General features: G+C 41.6%; 1 protein-coding gene across 1 annotated transcript in view; it reads left to right on the forward strand.

The window, feature by feature from the left end:
* Nucleotides 1-24,528, forward strand: part of LOC309567195 (vasoactive intestinal polypeptide receptor-like) — a 137,648-nt gene that overhangs the window by 106,075 nt on the left and 7,045 nt on the right. The window contains exon 11 of the mRNA XM_082272562.1: nt 16,941-17,070. Coding sequence (XP_082128688.1) covers nt 16,941-17,070 — 130 coding nt within the window. The remainder of the gene's footprint in view (nt 1-16,940; nt 17,071-24,528) is intronic.

Genomic DNA, 24,528 nt, shown 5'->3' on the forward strand with positions numbered 1-24,528 from the left:
TTTCTGCTACATATTTTTGGTAAAAATTGCAATAAGCGTATTTTGATTGGTTTGCGCAAAAGTTATAGCATCTACTAACTACGGGAAAGATTTATGTCATTTTTATTGTCTTTTATTTTACTAGTAATGGTGGCGATCTGCGATTTTTAGCGGGACTGCGACATTGCGGCAGACAGATCGTACCCCCTAACTGACATTTTTGACACTTTTGGGGGGACCAGTGACATTACTACTGCAATGAGTGCAACAATATGCACTGTTACTGTAATAATGACACTGGCAGGGAAGGGGTTAACATTGTGGGTGATCAAGGGGTTAAATGTGAGCCTCAGGGAGTGATTCTAACTGTGGGGGGTGTGTGGCTTCTGAAATGATCATAGAGACATGTGATCCTATATAGAAGGTTTACATGAGCTCTGTGATAATTTCAGGGAGAAGAACATTCAGCTGTGTTTACAACAGCTGACCGTTCTCTCTCAGCGGGGAGCAATCGCTGGTGTCAGGCGGCAATCGGAGCTGCCTGCCCCGTGCAGCGGCTTTACCGCTGCCAAGTGGGAGCGGGAGCATGCTGCCGACTGCCTGCGCGCGACCGACGTAGGTCTACGTCGGTTCGCGAAGGAGGGCCACAGTAAAAGGCGGCGGGTGGACCAGAAGCGGTTAATGAGGACTCAGCTAAGGTGGTTTAAGGCCTGGTTCACACCTATTCATTTTATAGTGCGTTTTCTGTTTTGCAGAAACACATTACAGTCCATTTAATATGGTTTCCTATGGGTCACGTTCACATCTGTGCATTTTATGGAAAGGGGCCAGGGACTTTTTTCAGTTTTTTGGTTCCATAGATTTCAATAGATCAAAAACATGTATTGAAAAACGCAACCTACATAGGCATAAACCAGACCTTAACAGAGGCGAGTGTAACAAATGCTAAGTTCCCCAACAGGCCCCATAGCCAGCCAGACCAGTGCCTCTTCCTGGCCAGGCATCCAAATACAGATTGCATCAGGTCTCCTGCGTTGCACCTCAACGGCTCAACCAATTGCTGCTAATGATTGACAGGAACAGACACATCAGTATTCTAGCAGATGATCTATGCTGTACACAGTATATATGATCTCTGCTGAACCATATACAACCCAATACATTTCTCATTAACCTTGCTATTATGGATATCACACAGATACATTAGGGCAGGGATCCACAAACTGTCAAAACAAAGAGCTAGATTACTGTCCTTCAGACTTTAGAGGGGCTGGACTGTGACAGGTGGGAGTAGAAAATGCCCCAGCATCAGTGGGAGACAACAATGCCTTTAGGCCTGGTGGTCAGAGGGAGTAAAAAAAAATAAAAAATTACACAGCGCCTGTGGTCAGTAGGAGGAGGAATATTGTCCCATCATTGATATTAGAGCGAAGGAATGGTGTCCCATCATTGATATTCGTGGGATGATGAATCCCTCATTGTTGGTGCCTGTGGGAGGAATGGTGCCCCATCATTGGTATTGGTGCGAGGGATAGTGTCCCATCATTGATATTCATGGGATGATGAATTCCCCATTGTTAGTGTCTGTGGGAAGAATAGTGTCCCATCATTGGTAGTAGTGGAAGAAATAGTGTCCCATCATTGGTAGTAGTGGGATGATGAATGCCCCATTGTTAGTGTCTGTGGGAAGAATAGTGTCCCATCATTGGTAGTAGTGGGAGAAATAGTGTCCCATCATTGGTAGTAGTGGGATGATGAATGCCCCATTGTTAGTGTCTGTGGGAAGAATAGTGTCCCATCATTGGTAGTAGTGGAAGAAATAGTGTCCCATCATTGGTAGTAGTGGGATGATGAATGCCCCATTGTTAGTGTCTGTGGGAAGAATAGTGTCCCATCATTGGTAGTAGTGGGAGAAATAGTGTCCCATCATTGGTAGTAGTGGGATGATGAATGCCCCATTGTTAGTGTCTGTGGGAAGAATAGTGTCCCATCATTGGTAGTAGTGGAAGAAATAGTGTCCCATCATTGGTAGTAGTGGGATGATGAATGCCCCATTGTTAGTGTCTGTGGGAAGAATAGTGTCCCATCATTGGTAGTAGTGGGAGAAATAGTGTCCCATCATTGGTGCCAGTGGCAGGAATGGTGTCCCATCATTGGTATAAGTGCGAGGAATAGTCTCCCATCATTGATATTCATGGGATGATGAATGCCCCATTGTTAGTGCCTGTGGGAGGAATGGTGTCCCATCATTGGTCTCAGTGGCAGGAATAATCCCCCATCATTGGTATCAGTTGGCGGAATAGTGTTCCATCAGTTATATCAGTGGAAGGAATGTCCTATTAGTAAAGGACATAGTACATGGAAGGAATAGTAACCAATCATTGATGTTAGTTGCTATGTACTGGGATTGCCTGTGACATACTAAATGCATGTGTACTTGTGCCACCAACTTTAGTGGATATAAGACAGAGATGGTCTATTAGGACCCAGAATAAATTGTCACACAGGCTTCTGATGGATATTACAAGTGGCGGTTTTATCATAATTTAAAGCGTAACTCCACTTTAGTTGAGAAAAAAACATTCCCCTCTGGGTGATCTCTGTACATCACAAGGATTTTAACAAACATCGTTGCGGATTTCTAACTTTTGTTATTCTGAAGAAATCATTGTTTTTTTCTCTGTGTCTCTGTGCTGAGTGGGTCAACTGGGAGTGGTTTCATAATTATCTATCAGCTGTGGCAGTTGCAGGGCTCTAATGAGGAAAGCTGCTGAGTCTGCATCCCTTTAGACGTGTTCCTATTGGGAGTATCTCACAAAAAATAAAATTGTTGTTGCAGGGGATGCCAGAAATCTGACTTGTATCTTAGTGCAGACTTCTGGGAAAATTGGTGAGCCAATCACACAAGCAGGAAATTATGTTTCTGGGGTGTGGTCAGAGTTGTATAAAGTACTCGAAACCCATACTTGAGTAAAAGTACAAGTGCTCGATCAAAAAGTGACTTGAGTAGAAGTGGAAGTGCTCTATCAAAAAGTGACTTGAGTAGAAGTACTAAAGTATTCAACATTTTTTGTACTTAAGTATTGCAAGTAGTTTTTTTAAAAAATTTTGCTACTCAAGTACTGAAAGTAAAAGTACCAGTAGTGTTGAAAAAAAAATTGCTACTCAAGTACTGAAAGTAAAAGTACAAGTACTGTGTTATGTAGTTATTGACCGGTTGCCGAATGCGCACAGTATATTTACTGCGGCAGTCAGCCCCATCCAGGCAGAGTGACGTAGGTCTACGTCGCTCGCCTGTGACCGGCTTGGGAGCCAATAGCGGGCGAGCGCACGCCCGCTGAGGCGCGCGCCTGCCCGGCTCGTTCACAGAGGAGTCCGCGCATGTGACCGGCGGACCCGATGTCCGCCGGTCACACTACGATCGTCGGTAGAGAGGGAGAAAGTCAGGCAGCTTATGTAAACAAGCTGCCTGTCATTCTCCCCTGTGTAAAAATGGAGATCAGACGGTTCTACTATGTAGAACCGTTGATCTCTGTTTTTACAACAGTACACATGTCCCATCACAGTTAGAAACATGCCCCTAGGACACACTTAACCCCTCCCTCTCCAATACAGTTAACCCCTTCACTGCCAGTGTCATTTTTACAGTAACAGTGCCTATGTATAGCACTGATTACTGTAGTAATGTCACTGGTAACCCCAAAAGTGTCAAAAATGTCAGTCAAGGGTCCGATCTGTCTGCCGCAATGTCGCAGTCCCGCAAAAAAAATCGCAGATCGCCGCCATTACTCGTTTAAAAAAAAACACCAAAAATTACAAAAATCTTTCCCTTTGTTAGTAAACGCGATAGCTTTTGCGCAAACCAATCAAAATACACTTTTTGCGATTTTTTTTTTACCAAACATATGTAGCATAAAACAAATTGGCCGAAAATGTTAAAAAATTTTGATTTTTACATTTTTTTGGTAATTTCATATATAAAAAAGTGAAAAATATTTTTATTTTTGCAAAATTTACGCTCTTTTTTGTTTATAGAGCATGATCAAAAAATCGCACAGGTGATCAAATACCACCAAAAGAAAGCTCTGTTTGTGGGAAAAAAAGGACGTGAAATTCGTTTAGGTACAGCGTCGCACGACCGCGCAATTGTTCGTTAAATTCACGCAGTAAAAAAATCGAAAAAAAAACCCTGGTCAGGAAGGGGGTAAAATCTTCCGGGGCTTAAGTGGTTAAAGAAAGAAGTCAAAAGTTTGAACATCATATTGTTTTTTATTATTTCAAATGCAGCTTTTATTTATACATACAGTAGCTTTTATTTTCGTATGCGCTGATAATACACATGTTTTGAGCTTCATGAAACCTGCCATCTACTGTTCTGACAGTGGTAATTTTTATAATTGTAATGAGTAACTATGCAGCACAAAAAAAAAATATCGGAGTAGAAGTATTGAAATCATTGAAAAAATGTAGTGAAGTAAAAGTGGAAGTAGGAGAAAAAAATTCTACTCCAGGAAAGTACAGATACCGCCTTTCGGTACTTAAGTACAGTAGTGACGTAGTTCTACTTAGTTACTATACATCTCTGGGTGTGGTCAGTACACATTCTGTGTACAGAACATCTCCAGGTAGCCATATTGATTGCATTTTCAGAAAATTACAACAGCGGCAGATTGAAAAGGAAATGTAATTTTTAATAATATTCCACCACAATATGATTTGTGTCGCAATTGTATACGCTATATTATTTTTTCTTTATTTTCTATTTTTGTTCCCCACGAAAGTGGAGTTACCCTTTAACCGGTTCTGGACCAGAAGGATTTGCCCACTTAATGACCAGGTAATTTTTTGTGATTCGGCACTGCGTTACTTTAAAAGAAAATGGCGTGGTCGTGCGACGCTGTACTGAAATAGAGCTTTCTTTTGGTGGTATTTGATCACCTCTGTGATTTTTATTTTTTGCGCTTTAAAAAAAAAAAAAGAGCGACAATTCTGGAAAAAAAAAACAAAAGAAAACAATCTTTTTCACATTCTGCTATATAACCCCCCCCCCCCCCCCCCCCAAAAAAAAAATGTAAAAATCAAAATGTTTCATCATTTTAGGCCAATTTGTATTCTTCTACATATTTTTGGTAAAAAAAAAAAAAAAATCGCAATAAGCGTATTTTGATTGGTTTGCGCAAAAACTCTACAAACTAGGGGAAAGATTTGTGTCATTTTTATTTATTTTGCTTTTTTACTAGTAATGGCGACGATCTGCGATTTATAGCGGGACTGCGACATTGCGGTGGACAGATCGGACCCCTAACTGACATTCTAGGCACTTTTGGGGGTACCAGTGACATTACTATAGTAATCAGTGCTAAAAATACTCTTACTGTAATAATGACACTGGCAGACTGTTCAAAGGGTTATTTGTGAGCCTAGGGGAGTGTTTTCTAACTGTGGGGGGAGAGACCTGTGTTCCTATATAGAAGGATCACAGGCGCTCTGTGATCGTTTCAGAGAGAACAACAGTCGGCTGTGTTTACAAAAGCTGACCGTTCCTTCTCTCTCTGCGAGGAGCAATCACGGCCGCCGGTCCCGTGGATCGGCAACCCAGCAGCGGGGGCAGGAGCGCGGTGCCAATGACGCGTGCTCGCCCCCAGGAGCGGTTTGGCGAACCAATGTACCCCTATGTCGACTCGCGCAGCCAAGCCAGCCTGCCGCAGTAAAACTGCGGCGGGCGGTCGGCAAGTGGTTAAACTGACATGGTTCACTGTCTCAGGAAATCTTCCCTGAAAAAATATATGCAACCAACCCAGTGGCAAGTGCATGCAGACAGGAAGTGGCTACAAAGAGGTTGCAAGCAAGCACTGGAATGCAACGAAGGATTGCATGCATGGCGTGGCCCCATTTATACTCATGGATGAGCTGGACGTTATTGGACATCTGGAGATTGCAATGAGCAGCTCACTCACAGGAGTAAATGGGGCAGTTAAGTAACTAAACTAAATGTATATTGTCCTATAAATAATTAATGACTCGCGCCCAATCATAGATCCCAGTCTCTTATCAAAAGTTGTTTGGAAGGACCACACTGCCATTGGAATTCAAATTTTCTATAACCTTATGTTCTAACGAAACCATGAATATGTGCAAATGGCCAGGGGCAAAATTTATATAGGACAAAAGCAGAACTTTTGGCTATAGCTTAATAGGTGATTGTTTGACCACAAGACCACGCCGCCAAATTTTATTTGACCACCTTCTTTCAACACAATGCATTTTATTTGGAATGATTCATGGTGGATTCTTAGTCATGTGATCACACGAGAGCCACAGAATATTATGTATCATTAATTTAAATAGTATGATAGAGATGATGTCTTGACATTTTGAAATTTTGTTATTGATGGGAAGGGACACATACCAGCATATAATTATTGGGATGATTCCACATTTTGCATATCTATGCACAGCCCAAGGTAATTATGATGTTCCTTTTAATTGCAAAATCTCATGTTAGAATTTTCAGTGCCAAAAGTGCTTTAATATTTTGCATCTAGGGTTAAAAAGGTGACGTGGCAAACCGCAAGCACACAACCACATCTGTATGTGTCTTAATAAGGTTAACCACTGTAATCATTATGCAAATTCATTGGGTGTCAGTCTGGGAAAGTTTTACATACAGTATACTCTATATGGCTAAACATGTGAAGAACCCTTTCAAATTATTGAGTTCAAGTGTTTCCATTGAAGACTACTGTTATTGCTACAGCATACAAAACTGCATTATTTTACATTTAGAAATAATGAATTACAGTTTTCACTGCTTTGACCAATATTCCAGCAATGCCAAATCATATTCCATGTTAGACAGTAGACACATCCAGGATATCAACCCTATTGCACTCCTTTGTGGCATTAGCAAAAAGACGTTAGACATGTGCGGTTCATTTCCTTCCTTAATTGAAATTCGGACAAATTTTTAGTTATTGGGGAAATTCAGATGTATCCAAATTTTTTAATTAAAATAGTAACGAATTTCAACGAATCCGAAATAACGGAACAAACTTTCGGACGAAATTCAAATTTGAATAGTTTTCGATCGAATTTGAATTTCCAAAGAGAATAAAATAGAATAGAAAATAAAAGCATAGAAAATAAAAAAAACTGCATAAAACGTAACAAAATAGAGTAGAAAATTAATTAGAGAATAAAACAGAATAGAGAAAAAAAAATAGAATATAACCATCTTCTGAAATTTGAATTTTAAATAGAATACATTCAAATTCAAATACTATAGAAAAGGATAGAATAGAAATAAAAAGAATAGAAAAGAATAGAATAGAAAAAAGAATAGCATAAAATAGAATATAACTTTCTTACGAAATTCGAATTTCAAATTGAATAAATTTGAATAGAATAGTAAAGAATAGAATTCAAACAACAATAGAATAGAAAGAATATAACCATTTCCCAAAATTCTAATAGAATACATTTTAATAGAATAGAAAATAATAGAATAGAATAGAAAATAAAAGAATATAATTGGCTAGAATAGAAAATAATAGAATAGAATAAAAAACAGAATAGAATAGAGGTAATATAACTGTAATGGACCGTTTCAGCAGACAAGGGGTTAAAATCCGTTTAGGCGATATGCCCCTTTCTGAGAGACAGGCACAGCTACTGCAGAACACCAAACTCCCGAACTGGATACAAAATAGCACTCCAACCTGGAACCTCACGAATAGCTGCTAGCAGACGAACAGGAAAAGCATACATCAGCTTACACTCCTAGCAATCAGTCTCCAACAGCATACAGTGAATCCCCCCAAGAACGAGACAAAGCTCCGAGTTGAGGGTAAAACAGGAACAACATTTATTGGAAGAACACAGCACACTTTTATACAGAATTTGGAACATCCTTCCCCCAACAACCGCTTTCCCATTGGTCAATTGCACAGTACCTGCAGTTCCCAATAAGGTCCTCTCCAGCCATGCAAATGAGGGCTTGAAAATGAGTCAGCAGTGATTGGTCAGATAACTTGACCAGAAGGACTGCCATGCAAATGAGGACTTGAAAATGAGTCAACAGGGATTGGTCAGATACAGAAGAATGGTTCCCTAACGAGCCCTTAATACACATTACTCTGAGTGTCAATACATCCCTTAGCAGACAACAGGTGAGGTCATTAGCACACCTGACAATAGGTGAATGGAGAGCCACCTCAGACAGTCCGTCTCCTCAGAACTTCCTGTAATGACCATATTAGGAGTTGACTTCCTGTTCAGAGACCTCATGGCAAATGGGAACAAAAATCTTCATATTACAAGGGAGACATTATTCCTGAATATGACTGCCCCATTTGTAGAAGTCCAAACCATATTTTCAGTGTTCACCACCCTCCTGGTCACCCTGCATCCATAACAGATGCAGGGGGACTTAAACATAAGAAAGCCACACAAGGCTGGACATAGTGCCTCCCAACCTCTTTAAAGGAATTTGGGGTCCACAACCCCCATGCCCAAAGTGACTCCTGTCACAATAACCATCTTCCAAAATTTGAATTTCAAATAGAATAGCAGTGTTCCTTTCTTTTGCCCATACTGTAATGTCCATTTTGCTTAGTGCTCCTATGCAAGCCTACACTTCATGACCACTGTTGTAGCAGCATATGGTTTTACTTCCAGTTAGGGCACCCTGATAATCCATTGTACTTTGTTTTTGCCACAATATATCAATTTCCTTGTTGCTTAGCACATTGCTTAGATGAAACCTTCTTGGGTGTGTGTTATTTTGATACTTTGTCATAGTGTCTGCGTCCCAATTGCTCTGGAATGCTCCCAGGCACTCGCTTTGTTATTATGTGTGCATATGTGCTAGGGGTGCAACTAGCCCCCAGCACATAACTGTAAATATCCCAGCATGTGCAGTGTTTCTGACTGTATGTGCAGTGTTTCTCTCAGAAGAAGTAAACCTCTGTATACTGATTCCATTTCATTTCATCATCCTCTATTTGTGTTAAATTAGTGCGGGGGGGGGGGGGGGTTTGGCTGGTGGCACACAGAGTGCCACCTCCCTGAAATGAGTTTACCACCTCCCTGAAATTACTTTTTGCAGTTTAGGATGCCTGCCTCCGAGAGACTAGGTTAAATGAACACAGCTTGCAATATAAAAGAAATCACTGAAGTTGTGCTAGATACACAAAATTGATGCCGTGTTTAAGAAACAGACACCAAACAAATAAGTTAAGCCACGTCACGATAATTTTTCACACAGTATTATTGATAACAATAATGGCATGAAAGAGTATTAGCAATAGAACTAGTGCAACCCAACATACATTATGGTCAGCAGTACTAATAAGAGAACAGTATGCACCAGGATCAACATAAACAAAAGCATGATCACCATTAGTACAGCAATGGACAGTAACATTGGCAATATACTGTAGTCTCCTAAATGCAGTTAATTCTACAAAGTGCATTAATGGTGACTATGCTAGGTCTGGGGTAACTGAATGAAGGTTCTCTTTGAATAAATAATAGATAGGGGCTAGTAGAATGGCTTTGTAGGGGGCAGTCCTTTATTGTGTTCTTCTGCCGGCTATAGTTCGGGTCCATAAGCAGCATTAGTGAACTTATTAACAGTCTTGATGAATTAGCATACAGTGTAGGCACCATGTAATAAGTATTCTGCTTCTAGTAACTCAGTTCCAGCTATCAGTGTGTGAATGATGGACAGGAAGCCCTCCCACCAGTCCTTGCACTGCGGCTGTAGACTCCCTCTGTAGGTAAGGGGCCCCTTTGCCTTTGCATAGATGGCTCTGGTGATTGAAAGTGAATGAGGGGTGAGTGGGAAGACATTCCCTGCAGCAAGGGCAACATGGATGGAATCACGGCCGTCCATGCAGAGCTGCCTCCTGTTTCATCGCTCTCAGGCCTTAAGCTCTAGTCCCAGCTGGTCTGGTCTCCTGCAGAAATGTGGGCACACAGGCTGATGTGCTCACATGGACTACCATGCTGCCAAGAGGAAAAGGTGTGTTAGAGCAGTCTGGTAAAAGCTACTCCACCACTCCTTTGCCTCAGTGTCCTCTGGGAACTGTAGGGTCAGGGTCCATGAGTGGCATTCTATAGTTGATGTTCTGGACTTCAATTCCCACGATCCTCAGTACTCTGCATAGAACATAGGCTTTCTTGGCTATACTTCTCCCCCTGCTGACTGATGATGACAACACAATATCCAGCATAGCAGTAGAAAGTGAAAGTAAAACTGCTCCATGTTTCTGTAGGCCAGCACCTGGCTATACAAGGATTCGGATATACACTCAAGAAGCTATGGGCATCTACATTTAAACTATAGAACATAGGAATATTTGTCTAATAGTCTGTTTCTGGTCTGGGTGAAATACAGCAGCAACAGCAGCTCCTATGTGTGTATAAGCTCTTGTGGCTCAGTATTGTGTCTAATTCCTGGAAATTACCCTTTTATATATCACAGTCCTACAGATGGGTATTCTGACCCAGCTAGCAGGAACAGAAAGTTTCATGTTATTTACCAGAGTTTGTTTGACTGTGCCTACAGAGGTAAAACCATCTTTTGCCATGATGCACTTCATGCATTACCATCTGTCCATTAGGTTTTGTGTAAACCAAAAGTTGGCAACTCTACTTGGGGTTGCAAATGTCACCTAAATTATAGCCCCCAACTGTCTCTAATTTGGAAGGGTAGCCCATCTTTTAAAACAAAATACCTCTTTCTCTCCTCCTTCCTCATTTGTCCATCTTTTGCTTTAATGTATAGACCTCTAAAAAAAAAAAAAAAAACACCAACATTGTTATGCTACACTAAAGATAGGTTTACACTATTCCACTGGGGAGTTTTTCTCTGGGTTTTTTATTACTTGTGTTAACATGCCTTGTGTTGATCAACCCTCTTAAATGAATGGGCTGGCAATGCGCGTTGGTCCTAGAAACTAGACTTGCACTATTTCTGGAAGGGCACTGCACCACTGCAATGCACGTGTGTTGGTGAGGTGCGTTGAAGTGCCTTTTAGAATGCATGGTAGGTACTGCATCACATCAGAGCAAGTAATGTGTGTTGCCCCAACCCAATAGTATGAGCCAAGTCTGAACTCTTCATCTATCCACTGCATTAATAAATTGTTATTTTGGATTTAGCCAATAATTTTTTAATATAATATTCCCCAATGGCCTAGATAACTGGGGGTCCTTTGCCTACATACTTTGTGCTCAAAGTGTGCCTCTTACTTTCTCAAAAAATTGGGAGGTATTCCTAAATAGCAAGCTCAATAAAATTAGAGACTCATTTTAATGATAAGAAAAAACTGGGCATGGCTCCTAAAAGCGTGGTTAAACCAGTTTGGTTTAGTCATATTAAACACAGTAAAAGAGAGACAGGTTTTCATTATCTTTATTAAACCTCAGTGCACAGCACTCAATTATCATGTTATGCTATTATCTACTATTAATCAACCGTGTGAAACATATAAATAGATAGTTTACATAAAGGGCATGAATAATTTCAATAATTTAAAAAAAAATACAAAAATCAAATTTCCTATCTCATTAGTGAACTCTAACATAATAGTCCATATATACAACGTGTCCAATTGCTTTCCAATGCTGTTCCTCTGTTAATCAACCAGTGATGTCCCTTTTCAAAGTGCTCTGTGCTCATAGTGCCAAAACATTGTATACATACAGTATCTCACAAAAGTGAGTACACCCCTCACATTTTTGTAAATATTTTATTATATCTTTTCATGTGACAACACTGAAGAAATGACACTTTGCTACAATGTAAAGTAGTGAGTGTACAGCTTGTATAACAGTGTAAATTTGCTGTCCCTTCAAAATACCTCAACACACAGCCATTAATGTCTAAACCGTTGGCAACAAAAGTGAGTACACCTCTAAGTCAAAATGTCCAAATTGGGCCCAAAGTGTCTATATTTTTTGTGGCCACCATTATTTTCCAGCACTGCCTTAAACCTCTTGGGCATGAAGTTCACCAGAGCTTTACAGGTTGCCACTGGAGTCCTCTTCCACTCCTCCATGACGACATCACTGAGCTGGTGGATGTTAGAGACCTTGTTTGAAGATGCCACACCGATGCTCAATAGGGTTTAGGTCTGGAGACATCCTTGACCAATCCATCACCTTTACGCTCAGCTTCTTTAACAAGGCAGTGGTCGTCTTGGAGGTGTGTTTCGGGTCGTTATGTTGGTATACTGCCCTGCCACCCAGTCTCTGAAGGGAGGGGATCATGCTCTGCTTCAGTAAGTCACAGTAAACGTTGGCATTCATGGTCCCTCAATGAACTGTAGCTCCCAAGTGCCAGCAGCACTCATGCAGTCCCAGACCATGACACTCCCTCCATCATGCTTGACTGTAGGCAAGACACACTTTTCTTTGTACTCCTCACCTGGTTGTCGCCACACACGCTTGAGACCATCTAAACCATATAAGTTTATCTTGGTCTCATCAGACTACAGGACATGGTTCCAGTAATCAATGTCCTTAGTCTTCTTGTCTTCAACAACTGGTTTGCGGGCTTTCTTGTGCATCGTTCTTATAAACGGCTTCCTTCTGGGACGACAGCCATGCAGACCAATTTGATGCAGTGTGCGGCGTTTGGTCTGAGCACTGACAAGTTGACCCCCACCCCTTCAACCTCTGCAGCAATGCTGGCAGCACTCATACGTTTATTTCCCAAAGACAACCTCTGGATGTGACACTGATCATGTGTACTCAACTTCCTTGGGCGACCATTACGAGGCCTGTTCTGAGTGGAACCTGTCCTGTTAAACTGTTTTAAGGTCTTGGCCACCGTGCTGCAGCTCAGTTTCAGGGTCTTGGCAATCTTCTTATAACCTAGGCCATCTTTATGTAGAGCAACAATTCTTTTTTTCAGAACCTCAGAAAGTTTTTTGCAATGAGGTGCCATGTTGAACTTCCAGTGACCAGTATGAGAGAGTGAGAGCGATAACACCACATTTAACACACCTGCTCCCCATTCACACTCGAGACCTTGTAACACTAACGAGTCACATGACACCAGGGAGGGAAAATGGCTAATTGGGCCCAATTTGGATATTTTCACTTAGGGGTGTACTCACTTTTGTTGCCAGCGGCTTAGACATTAATGGCTGTGTGAGTTATTTTGAGAAGACAGCAAATTTACACTGTTATACAAGTTGTACACTCACTACTTTTACATTGTAGCAAAATGTCATTTATTCAGTGTTGTCACATGAAAAGATATAATAAAATATTTACAAAAATGTCAGGGGTGTCCTTACTTTTGTGAGATACTGTATTCTCTTCTGTGTTTCTTATCCTCGACCGTGCATCACCACCACACTTGTACACTCACCAGATGACCATGACCTCTTTGGAAAGTGTATGGTCAAAATGCACTTTTCTGTATCGTAAATCACGGGACACAGAACAGGCTATATACTTAACTATCTGGGTTATGAGCCACCTATAGGTGAATGGACACTGGCAGATCAAATAGATAAATCAAACAGGAAGTCCTCCCCTATATAAACCCCTCTTACACTGTAAAAACCTAAATTTTTTGACAGCGTCTGTAAGGTGGTGGTCACTGATGTGCTACATGTGCTGTTGAAGCATACTTAGAGTACCTGAAATATTCTGCTAAGAATCATAGACACCAATCAGATCGATTCAAGGAGAACTGTCAGCTAAAATGGATAGTACCTGAGTCTTGCTGAATAAGGAGAAGAATCTTCGAGGTTTGCCTGTAATACAGCCTTACAGCTCTGGACCCTGCATAAGGGAACCCTGCTCAGTGTTTGTTCTGACCAAGGTTCTTTCCAGCAGGGTGCTATACAGGTCCAGGGAAGTGGACCCAGATAATAAAGAGAGTATCCAGTCCTTGAAAATCCTTAACTGCTTCGATACCGGGCACATTCACCCCCTTCCTTCCCAGACCAATTTTCAGCTTTCAGCACGCTCACACTTTGAATGATAATTACTCAGTCATGCAACAATGTACCCAATCACATTTTTTATCATTTTTTTCACACAAATAGAGCTTTCTTTTGGTGGTATTTAATCACCACTGGGGTTTCTATTTTTTTGCAATATAAGTGAAAAAAGAGTGAAAATTTAGAAAAAAAAAATTGTTTTAGTTTCTATTATAAAATTTTGCAAATAAGTAACTTTTTTTTCATAAATTTGGGCCAAAATGTATACTGCTACATATCTTTGGTAAAAATAACCCAAATTAGTGGATATTATTTAGTCTGTGTGAAAGTTATAAAGTCTACAAGCTATGGTGCCAATCATAAATTTATCACACCTGATGTACCGATGGCCTATCTCATTTCATGAGGCCCTGAAATGTCAGGACAGTACAAATACTCCCCAAATTACCCCTTTTTGGAAAGCAGAAATTCCAGGGTATTTAGTAAGAGACACGGTGAGTCTTTTGAAGTTGTAATTTTTTCCTACAATTCTTGGGAAAGTGAACAAATACATTTTTTATTCTTTTAAACACAAAATTGTCATAATAACAAGGTATTTCTCACACACTGTATATGCATACTTGCAATTACACCTCAAAATACATTCTGCTACTCCTCCTGAGTATGGAAATACCCCATGTGTGAGACTTTTACTCAGCCTGGCCACATACAGAGGCCCAACATTCAAGGAGCACCGTCAGTTGTTCTAGGAGCATAAATTACACATATAATTTCCTAACGACCAAACACAATTTTGAAGGCTCTGGAGCACCAGGACAATGGAATTACCCACAAATGACCCCATTTTGGAAAGAAAACACCCCAACATATATTCTATAAGGCATAATGAGTCTTTTGAACATTTCATTTTTTTCCACAAGTTTTTGGAAAATGTGGAAAGAAAATGAAAACCAATTTTTTTTTTCACAAAGTTGTCAATTTATAGGATATTTCTAACACATAGCATGTACATAGCGAAAATTACACCCCAAAATACATTCTGCTACTTCTCCTGAGTATGGCAATACCACATGTGTGAGACATTTACACAGCCTGGCCACATACAGAGGCCCAACATCCAAGTAGCACCTACAGGCGTTCTAGGAGCATAAATTACACATCTAATTTCATTACAACCTATCACACTTTTGAATGCCCTGGAGCACCAGGACAATGGAAACACCAACTATTTTGGAAAGCAAACACCCTAACACATAGTCTATGAGGCAAGGGCTGTAGATAGGTACTCAGGTACTCTGATGAGCTGCAGAAAGGCACTTGGGTACACTGATCGGCTTCAGAAAGGCACTCGGGTACTCTGATAGGCTGCAGAGAGGTACTTGGGTACTCTGATGGGCTAGAGACAGGTACTCAGGTAATGTGATGGGTTGCAGATAGGTACTTGGACACTCTGGGCTTGAGACAGGTACTCGGGCACTCTGGGCTGGAGACAGGTACTCGGGTACTCTGATGGTCTGCAGATAGGTACTCGGGTACTCTGGGCTGCAGATAGGTACTCGGGTAATCTGATGGGCTACAGAGAGGTACTCAGGTACTATGATGGCTGCAGAGAGGTATTCGGGTACACTGATGGGCGGGAGACAGGTACTCAGGTACTTTGATGGGCTGGAGACAGGCACTCGGGTACCCTATTGGGCTGAAGATATGTACTTGGGTACCCTGATGGGCTGGAGACAGGTAATAAGGTACTCTGATGGGCTGCAGATAGGTATTCAGGTACTCTGAAGGGCTGGAGACAGGTACTCCGGTACCTTGATAATAGGTACTTGGTACTCTGATGGGTTGCAGAGAGGTACTTGGGTACTCTGATGGGCTAGAGACAGGTACTCGGGTAATCTGATGGGCTGCCTATAGGTACTCGGGCACTCTGGGCTGGAGACAGGTCCTCGGATACTCTGATGGTCTGCAGATAGGTGCTTGGATACTCTGATAGGCTGGTGACAGGTACATGGGTACCCTGATGACATGTACTCGGGTACTCTGATGGGCTGCAGAGAGGTACTTGGTCACTCTGGGCTGGAGACAGGTACTCGGGTACTCTAGGCTCGAGACAGGTACTCGACTATTCTGATGGTCTGCAGATAGGTACTCGGGTACTCTGGGCTGCAGATAGGTACTCGGGTACTCCAATGACAGGTACTCGGGTACTCAGATGACAGGTACTCAGGTATCCTGAGGCTCTCGTTCAGCACAGTTAGCTTCCTTTACCCCTGCCTTTAAACCATCACTTCCAGGACTCCCTGTCCTTTACACTGAAGATATTTTTAAATGACATTGGCTGTATGTTTGGGGTCGTTGTCCTGTCGCAGAATAAATTTGGGGCCAATCAAATGCCTCCCTGATCTCAACATAGTCTGCCTGGGATTACATGAAGAGACACAAGGATTTGAGGCAGCCTACAGCCACAGAAGATCTGTGGTTAGTTCTCCAAGATGTTTGAAACAATCAATCTGCAGAGTTCCTTGAAAAACTGTGTGCAAGTAGGCAAAAGGTGGTCACACCAAAAATTTATTTGGATTCCTCCTCTGCTCATTTACTTTCCATTTTGTTATTTGATAAATATAAACTATTAACACTTATATTTTTTAAAGCATTCTTGATTTACAGAATTTTTTCAAACCTGCCTGAAACTTTTGCATAGTGGTGTATATATATTGAAATATGCTACCTTGCATCTGTTGAGATAAAAAAAAGTAGCTAGAAAGCTATAATACTTGTTTCCTAAGCTGTCCCTCTCCTATTGCTTCCTATTCCAGTGCCACTCATCTTTTAGTTGAAAATTATGTATATGGGTTTAAAAAAAAAATTTGCAAGAAGGGATGGACAGTTGGAGCTGAAGTTCTGTTAAAATACTTAAGGCTATTGGGTTGCAGAAAATCATAAAGTATCATGGACATGTTTTTCTATATTTAATACTTGGATCATTTTCTTTCTTAGGAGACTAGCAAAATCAACTCTACTCCTCATCCCATTGTTTGGAATTCATTATGTTGTCTTCGCTTTGTTTCCTGAACATATTGGAGTTTGGGCCAGGTTGTATTTTGAACTTGTCCTGGGATCCAATCAGGTAATTTACTGATTTATATATTTTTCACTAACATATGCTAGATGATCACTGGGAATACACATTTTATTGATATTGTGTTTATTATGAATTATTAGTTATTATAATTATTAGTTAATAAATACATATACAGGTGTGCATACATACAAATACAGAAATGTGTCCCAAGAAAATTATTATACTTAGTGGATCAGGGATATTTGATGTTTGGATAGATGCCAGTGAGATGTACTTCCATCTCCTACAATTTGTTGATAGTTTTGAAACTGCCATGGCTACATTTGCAGTGCATTGATAAGAGTAAATCCCTCCTGTGGTGTCTGGAGCTAAAGCCCAACTGAAGTTTCAGGTAAATCCTCTAAATACATTCCAGGTGCATCAGACAACGTGTTTGTAAAGTCTTATAATCTGTTGTCTATATAAATCAGTCACAACTTGTGTCTTGTGTAGAAAAGCCTGTCCCCTGCCACCATACTGCAGGACTCTTTCCCTTTGTGGAGAATCCTTCATCTCTTTGCAGAAGTCCATGAATGAGCTTGGTAGGGAGAGGGGAGAAAAGGGACGTGTTGAACCTTTACAGAGAGACCAGTGATTCTCCACAGAGCAAGCGTGCAGCATGCAGGGGACAGACTTTTGATCAGGTCCACCTGTCAGTTTTTCAGGTGCATCTGACTGGAAGCTCCACGTGGGTCTATAGGCAGGCAGATATAAAAGAACTTGTATTTGTTTTATAACTGCTTACCTCTGAGTCTTTCCAGATCTGGAAAAAAAATAGGAAAAGGACTGCCTCCTTTTCAGTTTTCCCAGATCTAAATGTGACGGATTGGAGGTAGCCTGATGCAAATGGATAGAAGTAAGTTTACATCCAACTGCCCATAGAGCCATAACAGATCTGCTCCTGTCCGCTGTCAAAATGCAGATGCAAATTGAACTGGTATAGATATCGTAAAACTGACAACCCCCTCATTTAGCTCAAATTCAGCATGGACTTGTAAGAACTTGCATGACAATAAAAATTTAAAAACTAGAGTAGCGTTAGGAGGGTCAGGAACCCTCTCACCTGATCATCGTGTAGTGAAGGGCAAAGCGATGAGTGCCCAGTCGGGGGGGGGCTCTTGTTCTGTGAAAATGCAGCTGTGATATGTTGATTTTCGCGATCCTGCTGTGAACAGGTCTCCACCAATCTGCCTCTTGCAGGATGTCCGGCTCCTCAGAGTCAGTTGCGGCTTTCCGCCCTTCTCCAGTCTGGTCTAGGCCAATGCTGCTCGACTCAACTCTCGTACACTCCTCCTTACACCAGCAAAGTCTCTCTCTAACTCCCCTCCATGCTCCAGGCGTTTAACCTTCTCCTACCCCAGGTGATTGCTTCTGGAGTTTGTAGTTTAGTTTCTGCTTCACTGAGAAGACAAAGCATACAAATTTTAGCAGTCTCAGTACTCTTGTATTGGGACTACGATGAGCAGAGATGCTAAACACTGCCATCTTGTGGTCAAATATAAATCTGTGTTACAGTAACAGTGCACAGTGTTACACTAGCAATGTCAAACCATAAGATTATATTTGTATTGCAGACTGTTGAGAATAAGGGATGTTACCATCTCGTAGAATCTTTATACTTTTCAGATAGAAGTTTTGACATCTCTTTTGGATTTTCCAACTCTGTTTTAAGTTGGTCAGGTTTTGTTATGCCAAATGTGCCTGATGGTCAAATCGACCATGTCCTTCGATCTTTGTTATTTAGATATAGGTGTGTACTCTGAACTGCTGAAATGCACAACAATTCTACTTGGTTTATAACTGGTTGAAATCAAAGGATAGCTCACCCCCTCTTAGTATGCTGGCACCCCTTCTTTACCTGTCTAAACAAATCAGTTATTGCCCCCATCAAGTGTGCGTGATGATGAAGCGTTGTAGCCATGCCCATGCACACTTGCTGACCGGGGGGAGAGTCCAGTGCAGCCACACAGCCTGCTGCTTTTTGTGAGAGCAATTGTATCTGTTTTTGTTGCTATATGCAATTTGTTTAAATCTATTGCCAAAGGATTTGCTTCAGTGTGATTCCCTTTGCAAGTTTCACTTGTTATTGTTTGAATAAATGTTTTCTATGGGTTGCACTATGGGCATATGATATATGCTTTTTAGTTTTCATCCTGCTGATGAACCAACCCTGAGTTGATCACGTCTGGCGCTTTGGAGTTTCCCTTCATAAGATGTAAAACGGGCATTTGACCATACTATAAGATGGTCCACAGGATCCGGTAAGAGGCCTTAATACTTAGTGTCACCTGGTGGTGGTGAAGCACTACGAATTGTGTTTATGGGGACACTGGTGGAGCAAGTGACTCATGGATGATTTGTTTACTTTGGACTTTCTTTTTTCACATATATTTTTCCTTTTTAGCCCTTGTGAATGGGCTCTTATGGACACTATTTTATGTATATGTGTGTGTAAATATATTTGGTGTGATTTTCTTTTTACACGTTTTTTCAAACTAAGACTCATACTGAATCTCAAATCGCATAACAAAAAGATGAAGTACAAGAGGTTCAGGATGGAATCCATCTATTCGGTCAGGAATATCCTACCGGCAGGAGTCTTTATGGCCATGATAGACTTGCAAGACGCCTATCTTGATGTGCCAATAAAACAAAGCCATCAAAGATACCTAAGATTTGCGGTCCTGAGGCCTAAACCACCCTGCACATAGTATACATCCTTGCCTTTCAGCATCTCTCCTGCGCTCAGAATCTTCACGAAAATAATTGCAGAAGCTCTGAAAAAATTAAGACAACAGGGCATAGACATGGTGCTGTATATAGACGACCTGCTATTATTTGCAGAATCAGCAGGGAGCCTGACAGCCAATCTCTGTATGTGCATCTCCTACTTGCAAGATCTAGGATGGATAGTGACCGCCGAAAAATCTTAATTGGTCCCAAATCAGAGGGTTCTATACTTGGGCTATGTGCTAGATGCCAGAGTGACCAAAATTATCCGAAAGGAAGAAAAGACTAAAAAAATCAGAGGCAATAGCATCCCTGACGAGAGCCAAATCTATGACCATAAGGCAGGTCATGGTGGCACTAGGGCTAATGATGTCCTCGATTCCAGCAATTACCTGGGTGTAGCTACACACGAGACCTCTGCAAAATCACCTTCTGGCCCAGTGGGTTGGCAGTCCAATGTCCCTGGAGATGACCATTCCAGTCCCATACTCAGTCAAGAGAGGGTTTTAGTGGTAACTCAACCCTCTTCACTACGCTGAAGGATGCAGATGGATGCAGACAGAGTAATCATCACCATTTTGGCTAGCAGAAAAGCTGTGACCAGAGCCATCTATGGAAAAAATGAGGAAGAAGTTTGTTTCCTGGAATAAAAGCAAAGGAAGCCCTGACAGAGGAATTATCCCAGAATTTTGGACTTCCTACAGGAAGGGGCGGACAAAAATATCTCTCATAACACTCTCAAAAACCAAGTGGCGGCCTTTTCTTGCTTCCTGGACATCGCACTGGCAGAAGACCCATTCATATAAAAAGATTTCTTCTTTCATTAAGAAGATCTAGGCCCAGAAAGATCTAGGCCCAGAAAGCTCAACAGAGTCCCGGTAAGGGGACCTCTCCACGGTTCTTAGAGGGTTCCTCTCTTCTCCATTTTAACCACTAAAAGAATGTTCAGATAAACATCTTCCGCTAAAGTCAGTACTCTTAGTGGCCCTAGTGTCGGCTAGGAGGGTAAGCAAAATATAGATGCTATCCATGATGGAACCCTACTGTTCAATCCAGCTGGATAAAATAGTCCTCTCCCCAGACCCAGCTTTCCTACCAACCCTTCACAGAACACAGAATATTGTTATCCCCTCTCTTCCGGCTTCAATGAAAAGCAAAAAAGAGACACATATGCTAAACTAGACGTAATTAGAATACTTATAGCTTGCCTTAAAAGAACTAATGATTGGGCGAAGGGCTACCACTTTATTCATCCTCCACTCAGAGATCAACAAGGGGAAACAAGCCTCGAAAAATACAATAGCCAGATGGATCAACCTTGCTATACAGGCAGCCTATCGAGCACAAAATCTTGCCCCTCCAAGCGGGGTCAAAGCACACTCAACCAGAGCCTGGGCCTTCCCAGTCGCAGAGAGGGCAGGGGCAACACTGGAGCAGATCTGCAGGGCAGTGTCATGGATGAGCTTTAATACCGCCATGAGGCATTACCACATCGACCGCCTGTCCAATCAGGATGAGACATTCATTGGCAAATTGCTGTGGTCCTTGTCCCCTCCCTAGTAAGTATTGCTTGCTACATCCTCTCAAATGCTTCCCTGGAAGATGATTAGAAAAAACAGAGTTAAGCCCCGTACACACACACAGATCGTCGTCATACAAATGTTCGTCTTTTCTCCCCGGGATGTCGGTGTCTGTTGAAAAGTGCAAAGACAGCACAAGGACAGCACAAGAATTTTGTCCGCAGACTTCAGCTGACTGCAGAAGTGATGTCATGTAATGGTTAACTTTCCCTGTGTTTTTTATTTTCTGAGCATGCCCAGTCTTGCAAATCTGCGGTCTGTCGGCTGATTTCTGTACTGACAGGCGAACAATCGTCCGTTCTGGTGCCTGCAGACAAAAATGTTCATGTTTGCAAGAAAGACTCTTGTCCGCGGATTGTGTGCAGACAGCTGTCGGAGGCACCATACTAACACGCGTACAATCGGCAGATCTTTCGTCCGCCGACGTTTGTATGACGACGATCTGTGCGTGTGTACGGGGCTTTAGGTACCTGGTAACTCTTTTTTGGAGAAGTCTTCTAGGTCAGCACTAGTTTCCACCCTAAGCGACAGTAAAGAACCTTTACTCTGCTTACTGGGAGTTCCTTTAGTGCTTTGATACTGAGGCACACAGGTATGACAGATACATTTATAATGGTGCCAATTGTGTTTGGCTCTCAAAACATTATTTTCTTGCTTCTTGAAACCTACGGTAAATTCTTTATTTAAATGCAACAAGCACTATATTTGCAACAAGTCTGAACCAATCTCTGAAGCCACACTACAAGCCTTGTTTGGCAATATACTCCCACCCTGAAGCCAATCTAGAGATATTTAAACTTTCCTCTTTCTCCATCCATAGATGGCACCCACCAGAAAGCGGAAATATGGTTAGACAATTAGACCATTTTCTAACCCCTCAACAAATCGAAATCTGCCCTTCCACTTAAACCCAATATGAACAACCCTCTGCTAAGCCTCAAGGTCCCCCCTCAAATGCAGGAAATATTTAACTGGAAATCACTCCATATATATATTTTTTTTAATCAAATAAAAGATAGGGTAGATACAATCCTACTTATGAAATGTGTATTCTGTCTTCTCCACAATTCTTAATCTCACTTCCAAGGGTAACGGGAACCCTGATTAACAGTAAGATAGTGGCTATAATGATACTGCAACTACACCCAGACACATAATCTATATGAATACCCCAACATTTATTATTTGCTATCTTTAATGTTTTATGTTATAACCTTTCATTGAGACATAAGTGTAATCCAGGGACAGGTAGAGATCAGCGCAGACCACAGACGATCGGTGTAATCCAGGGACAAGCAAAGATGAGGGCAGGCAACAGAGGATAAAGTGTAATCCAGGTGGAGGTAGAGGTCAGGACTGGCAGCAGGCTAGAGAGTATTTTAGGAACAGACAAAGTTCAAGGCAGGCTAACTAGGGTCAGAATGTTAAGTACACAGTCAGTGTAGGTAGTACTAGCAAAAGCCCGACCAGCTTGTGATGCTAAAATAAGGTGCCATAACTGCCACAGCCTTTGGAAGAACTAGAGGCAGAGCTGTTTGAGACATTGCATTAGACGCAGGCTGGGTAGAGACTATGGCTGAGGGAGTGGTTCCAGTTAAATGAGCTATAACCCATTGTTAGAGTGGGGGGCTAAAAAATAAAAACATTAGCTTGCAGTTTACCTTGCACATCATGAAGCCGACCCATGTGCAAGAAGTGAGAGGAATGGCAGCCTCAGCCCGTACTCCAGCCAGGCCATGTCCCCTGGGGGCGTGGTCTGGCTGGAGTTCAGGCTGAGGTTGCCATATATCCCACTTCTTGCACATGTGTCTGCTTCATGATGTGCAGCTTATGCATCTTTTCCTTTGACATTGCTGCAGCTTAGAGCTAGGATGAGCTCCCTGTCCCTGCCTGCACTCACAATGGTCTAGTAGTTGGACTTTACCTCTCGGAGTGGCACCTACATTTTGTCTTTTTGGGTTGCAGTTAAAATCATTTACTTGCGTTACATAATTACATAGTTGGGGAGGTTGAAAAAAAGACACCAGTCAATACAGTTCAACCTATGGTATGCATGTGTGTGTTATGTCAATGTTACATTGTATACCCCTGTATGTTGTGGTCATTAAGGTGCCCATCTAATAGTTTTTTATACTATCGATGCTCCCCGCTGGCACCAGTGCTTGTGGAAGAGAATTCCACATCCTTACTGCTCTGGCGGTATAGAACTCTTTACGCAGTTTAGGGTTAAACCACTTTTCATCTAATTTTAGCGAATGACCGCGAGTCCTTTTTATATTCCTTTTTGCTGAATAGTTTCTTCTCTATGCTAGGGTTACCAGTATGGCATTTGTACATTGATATCATAACCCCTCTCAAGCGTCTCTTCTACAGAGAGAATAAGTTCAATGCTTGTAGTCTTTCCTCATAGCTGAGATCCTCCAGTCCCTTTATTAGCTTTGTTGCCCTTCTCTGGACTATCTCTCTAGTTCTAGTACATTCTTCCTGTGGACCAGTACCCAGAACTGGATGGCATACTCGAGATGCAGTCGAACCAGAGTCTTGTAGAGTGGGAGAATTATCGTTTTATCTCTGGAGTGAATCCCCTTTTTAATACATGCCCATACATGTGTCATTCTATATAAGCAGCTGTAAATTGGATGGCAGTGCTAATTAGGGATATTTTATTGGAGACGACCCATCAGACTATGTACAGCTCAAATGGATAAAAGTAACAATCAAAAAACTGAAAATTTCCTATCAAATATTTACCGTAATTTTTCTTTCCTGATGGGCTCCATGGCAGCATACGTTTGGGTAGCCCCGCCCTCATTCGAACACCATAGGACCTTATTCCCATAAATTTTTAGGCTGAGCCAGAGGCCGCATTTTGTAACTAGCCTACTCATTACACTGGGAGGGAACCACTGCTGCCTTGGAGCCCGAGTATTTGATAGGAAAGTTTTAGTATTCCTGAAAGGCTCCATGACAGCATACGTTTAGGAACTAACTAGCCCAAAAAACAAGGGTGGAATGTCAATTAAAAGTAAGGATTCCAACATAGCACTTAAACAAAAGAAACCTTGTGGATAGATAAAAACAGAATAAGGAAGCTAGCTACACCACAATGAGCCAGAACAACCTTTTTGGAAGATATGTCATCCCCCTACAAATT

This window comes from Pelophylax lessonae (assembly GCF_965119305.1).
Source record: "Pelophylax lessonae genome assembly, chromosome: 11".
Taxonomy (NCBI): Eukaryota; Metazoa; Chordata; class Amphibia; order Anura; family Ranidae; genus Pelophylax; species Pelophylax lessonae.